This window comes from Centruroides vittatus, unplaced genomic scaffold, assembly GCF_030686945.1.
Source record: "Centruroides vittatus isolate TY-2023 unplaced genomic scaffold, ASM3068694v2 contig_926, whole genome shotgun sequence".
NCBI lineage: Eukaryota > Metazoa > Arthropoda > Arachnida > Scorpiones > Buthidae > Centruroides > Centruroides vittatus.
Genome location: NW_027122612.1, coordinates 3176722 through 3182721, shown reverse-complemented (window position 1 = coordinate 3182721; position 6000 = coordinate 3176722). Strand labels below are relative to the sequence as shown.

At 27.6% G+C, this 6000-nt stretch overlaps 1 protein-coding gene across 1 annotated transcript in view; it reads right to left on the bottom strand.

The window, feature by feature from the left end:
- Positions 1–1923: 1923 nt before the first annotated feature.
- Positions 1924–6000, bottom strand: part of LOC136984623 (ankyrin repeat and sterile alpha motif domain-containing protein 1B-like) — a 42368-nt gene continuing 38291 nt past the window's right edge. The window contains exons 16-18 of the mRNA XM_067281686.1: positions 4980–5036; positions 3306–3366; positions 1924–2150 (exon numbers count right to left, since the gene is read on the bottom strand). Coding sequence (XP_067137787.1) covers positions 2080–2150; positions 3306–3366; positions 4980–5036 — 189 coding nt within the window. The 3' untranslated portion in view covers positions 1924–2079. The remainder of the gene's footprint in view (positions 2151–3305; positions 3367–4979; positions 5037–6000) is intronic.

Sequence of the window (6000 nt, the reverse complement as noted above, 5' to 3'; positions counted from 1 at the left end):
GTACCAGCACGTTGGCGTGGTAGCTCATTTCCAGAAAGACATGAGTCAGTAGCTCATAGAACGATCTGATAACAGATGGATAGGACGAAACCATGTTCAGTGGCCATCACGTTCTCCAGATTTGTCCCCTCGATTTTTTCTGTGGAAATCATCTAAAAGCAATAGTATTTGCCCAGCAGCCCCGTGTGCTGTTGACAAGCTGAAAAGACAAATACGTGATGCATGAGGACAGTCATGACATGAATGCTACGTGCCACCAATACTGTTATTCTAACTGTCCACACCTTTTTATTTCCACAGTTGTCAATTGTTTTGAATACGTACTGTAACAAAATAAAGCTATCCGTTCTTTGCATTATTTTAATTTACGCTTCAGTGTTGTATTCTTTTTGTCCTTTACAGTCAGAGATTTTTGTGCGTTATATTAAATCTTCTTCAAAGATAACGGAGGGGATCAATTTCTCTCAAGAGAAATGGAAAAATTAGAGCTACCATGCGATTTGCAATGTTCTCTTTTTGAACGAATTCATTTATTTTACTGTAAACATCGTATTGGAACTAATGCACCATATGAATCTCTCTTCCATCCAGATAGAAATATTAAAGTGACACCCTATATACTGTAGATACATCTTCAGAGAAAAATAAAAGAAGTTGTCTTTCATCATTAATTAGAAAAGTTAAAATGTTCACCTATTATTTCTATAATACAGTTTAGTTAAATCATAAAATTTAATTTAATTTTACTGATTCATTATTAAATAAAATAATAGAAACATTTGAAAATCAGATTTATTTAAAAGTTCTCTCTTTTAGTGCATTAAAAGTAGCAACCCTTTCTTAGACTCAATTGAATAAATGCAATTTTAATAAAATTACTTTCACAGTTTCTGAAGATTACTGAGGATTTTTGTCTAAATAATAATGAATAAAAATGAATTTTTTTTTATAATATTGTCAATAATGTTAGAAGTAAATTGTGATTAACAGATCAATTTTTTCCACCTTAATAATAAAATCTTGTCATTGTAATTTCATATATAGGTTATATACATTTTACAGATTTTTCCCGATGTAAATGGGATCATTCAAATATTATGGAAGGGAGATATTTTGTGACCGTGTAGAGGGGTATTAGCAGAATTATAACGTCCTAAAGAATCTCTAAGATTTTCCTACTTGAAATAAATTTTACCAAAATCATTATGCGAAAATGTAGAAATATTTTGATCAATGATCACAGCAAGTTCTTGCTTATTTAAATAATTGCAATTCGGTAGAAGCACTGTACTGAATCTGCTCTGTTGGAAGTGTTCCGGTAGACTTTTAATATGAAAGTATATATTTTTAGAGATAGAGAAATAGATTACAGATAAAAATACCATTGAATGATATACCAATATATAACAAACATCGCCAAATGTTCGCCTAAATAAGTAGGCTATAACTCCACTAATTAGCGGAGTTATAGCCTACTTATTTAGGCGATCGTTTGGCGATGTTTCTATATGCATAATCGGGCTTCACAATGTTTGTTATACCAATATATAACATGTTATCTTTAGCCTAGGAGTTACTTAGTACAATGTCATCAGACCCTTCTGCAATAAATCTGTTATATTTGTTTTTGGATATTTTGTCTCATCTTGGCAGGAAATGTGAATAAATTAATGTACTGTACTGTAGATCTGTTTTACAGAAATACTTGATTTTAATATTTGGGGATTAAGCATGACATCAGCATGGGATTTCTAAAAATTGGTAACAAAATGTGAAAGGGAAGGGGTGGATAGTCAAAAAGGTCTTAAAATTGGTGACAATAATATTTGAATGACCCCAATGCATATTCTACTGATATGACATCAGCATAATGTTTTCACTATCCAATAAATAAAACATTGACACATTAAAAATTATAAACAATTTAGAATAATAAAATATAAATTATTTTAATAAACTTTATAAAATAAAATAAGTAATTATGAATGGAATATTACAACTTGAATACAGTCATGAATTTTATGAAAGAAAAACAGTTTTTATGGAGGGAAATTAAGCTTGTGATATAAATCTGATGAATTATATATGCAGCATTTGTTGTAATTCTGAAAACATTACATCCAATTCACTCCTTCGTTTTAGACGGGAAACTGAAAAACAAGAAATTTTTATTAATATTAGAAAATAAATATTTTACATTAAAAGTTATTTAATATCTCCAGTAACCATAATAGTTAAAGAATAGTTATTCAAATTCTTGGGCAACAGAATCCAGTTGAAATGAAACATTACTATCAACTTTCACACTAAAATCTATAATTAGTTAATAACTTAATAAGAGCATTTTCTCATTTCTCATCATTTATACATTTATGTCAAAAATATATGACATAATTATAAGACAGGGAAAACTAGGTTAACCCAATCATTTTTAAACATGTCAACAGTTGTAAACATAGAAATAATTTTACAATAATACAAATTTTAGTGTATATTACTGGTGCTTTTAACATGCGTAATACATATATGCATGTTAAAATGCCTATAATATCTGATATTTTACATACATACGTAGATAGATATATTTCAATTTTGAATGCATATAAATCTGTCCCTTATTAAATGACATTGAGTTGTTGTGGGTATTGACATTCTCTGCTGACGTTTGAAATTCTGAAATTATATATGAACTAATTCTTGTAGAATATTTGCTAACCTTAAAAGTGTTTTCGATGTCCACTATGAAACTTGAACAGAACTACTAGCAACTAAAAAGGTCCAAGTATATAATAATTTAATACTTTTAATGGCTGACAAGACAAAGCGGATAGCTTTCATTGCAGATTGATTGTAATTTTAACAGCAGAGTAATCATTGCTAAGAGATAATATGAACTAATTCTGTTTTTTCATTTATTACAAAGGTCATCTCAAGAAGTTGAATCTAAGAAGGCAGCCATGGAGAGTATGGTTATTCTTTTTTAATATAAAATTTTTTAGAAAAGATATTTGATAATGTTGATTTAGGATTAAAATATAAAATTTGATCCAGAATCAAATATTAGTTTTCAATAATTAGTTCATTTGCCAGAGAGAAAATCTTACTGTTTAGAATAATTCTATATTTTAAATCACTGGCAATTTGATAATCAAATCGTTCATTTATGTTGTTGTCAATATTGGCCAGTATCTAAAAAAATATCATCAGTATAATATACATTAATAATACTAATATAAGATCTTTCAGTGTCTAATGGCAATTAGTTTGATATTTTATTAGAATGTTTTTATTCATGCTTCATTTACCAATTTTCCTTTCCTGGCCAACTGCTTCCAATAATTTCCATCTGTCTTCTTCATTATCAACCTAAAATATATTCAGAAAATTAACTTATGCAAAGAATATAAAATTAATAATGCTAAATGTTTTATAATGTTTTCATTTTAAATTAAATATTAATTAAATTTAAACTAAATACATAATTAAACAAAGTTTTGAAAAGTGATAGGATAGCACGAACATCAGTTAAATGAGCTATATTTTGTCTCGGCTAACTTTTCAGTCATCTTGTATAATAAAACTATAATTAATGCCATTTTAATTATAATGTGATTATACGTCTTCATGCTCACTATGTTTTTGAATACAAATATCTTAAGAAATGATTATTAAGCATATAATTCTGATTATAAAATTTCTGTTAAAATCATTAATTTATCAAATTGTAAAAAGTTACGTTACAACTTACAGTCCAAAATTATTTAATTTTATGATAATAATAATATATTGATTAATCCAAAATATACTTTGTAAATTTAGAAAACATATTTTTCAATTTCTGATGTAAATAGCCACATTTCTTCCAAATGACAAAGACTAAGCAGATAAAGATATCAACCAATTGTAATAAAATATATTGGATGATATATCCTCATCTGCTTAGTCTGTCATTTGGAAAAAATATAACCCAACCCATAGTTTGTGAGATTTAATAATAATAATAATAACAATAATAAATATATCATTTGTTTATAATCAAATCTCTTTATAACATACATTTCCATAAAATTTTGATATAATATAATCTTATATATATATATATAATGACACAGGTATCACTCATATAACACAGTAGTTACATTCTGAAAAACTGCTGTGTTATGCAAATCCATGCTATACGAAACAAAGGACTAATACAAAACATGGGGTTAGGTTCCAGAAGTTAACAAAAGTATGCATTCTTTTTCATTACTGAGAGAAATTTCTTTATTAAAGCAATCAATAATTTATTTCCAATCAATAATTAATTAACAATCACAATTAAAAAAAACACATTATTACAATTATATGTTATTAATCAAACATTTTTTCTAGCACGTCACATTTGCTTAATCAAGGACTGAATGAGTTTTTCCAGAATTTGTGTTTGAATACCGAATTGTTTGAGTTGGGGACAGTTCAAATACTGAGAAACTGTTGTATTTCGTTCATCATTTTTACAGATGATTACTTACCTACAGTTAAAAAAAGATTAATAACATGTACGTACCTAAAAACGTTTAAATAAACTTTTCTAAATACAAAGATTAATCTAAGAAAACAAAACACAGTGACAGTCTTAAAAGTTAGAGTCTGAAAGCAACGATAATGACTCCTGGTTGGTACGACAAGGAAGTAAAAATATTTGCACTAGCGTTCCTATCGGAGTTCATTAAACCTGATGAAAGGCACAAAATAAATTGAAAATTTTTAATAATTTAAAATCCATGGGCAAATTTGAGATAACACACATAGTAACTTGAATAAAAAATTATTGAATAATGGAGTTTGCACTTAAAAAGTTGTGAAATTTTGGGGAATACATTTTATACCACAGAGAAAATTAATTTCATTCTAATTACTAAATTTGATACAAGATGGTGATAATTGCCAACCTTCAATTTAGATAAATTATGTAATAAAAAAAATTATTTACTTACTAATTCATTAACTATGGCAGTTGTAATTTTAGTTAAATCTTCTTTACGATTAAAACCCTAAAAGAAATTTAAATTATTACTTTTATTTTTAATATGTTTAGAGTAATTTAGGATAATAATTATGTTTATATTTATTTTAAACTTATGGTAAATTGACAAGTAACTTGTACTTATTTTTATTGTACTGTATAGATGTAATAATTTAAAATTTTTTATAAAAATTTTTTCTTGCCAATGTAAATTTTTTTATAAATTTCATTTACAATTAACACTTTTTCTATAATTGATTTATCTGCACAAAATAATCATCAACAAGTTAATTTGTTGGCTTATGTGTTTGTAGGATACATCCTCAAATTTTTATACATTTATATGGTGTTAGGATTGAACATCAACACAACTATTTGGAGTTGAAATTGAGTTTGGATGCTGTAAGCCAAATACAGTGGACCCCCCGATATAACGCGCTTGTCGGGCGGGAAACAACACCCGCGTTATAAGGTGTACCGAGCAGTGCGGTGTAATGCGGTTCACCGCTTTACTTTAGTAATAATGTCAAGCTTTTCTTTTACTCATCATGCATACAATAATTAAACACTATTCAAAATACATGCAGGAACTCAATACATACACAATTACTCAATACGCAGTAACAATAAAATGCGCTACTCACTAACTGCGCGCAGACTTGTATAAATGTGTTTGAGCTTATCACGTTGCAAACATCGCCTGCACTATAACCGAGCGTGCAGTATAGTGAGCAGTGCTATAACGTAGGCCCACTGTATTAATCATTTAGAATGATTATTCAAGATGGAACTGTTGAAGTGGCTCTACATATATTTCAAATAAATATCTTTTCTTTTTGTGTATTACGTTAGAATCAGTATGGATCTGAAGAAATGTTTGTTTTGTGTGTTTGTCCAATTCATGTTATTGTCATTGGTGAAAACTTAACTTATGGAATAACTTACCTTAATGATATTTTTCTTTTCTATTTTAATTATTAATTTTTTGTTTA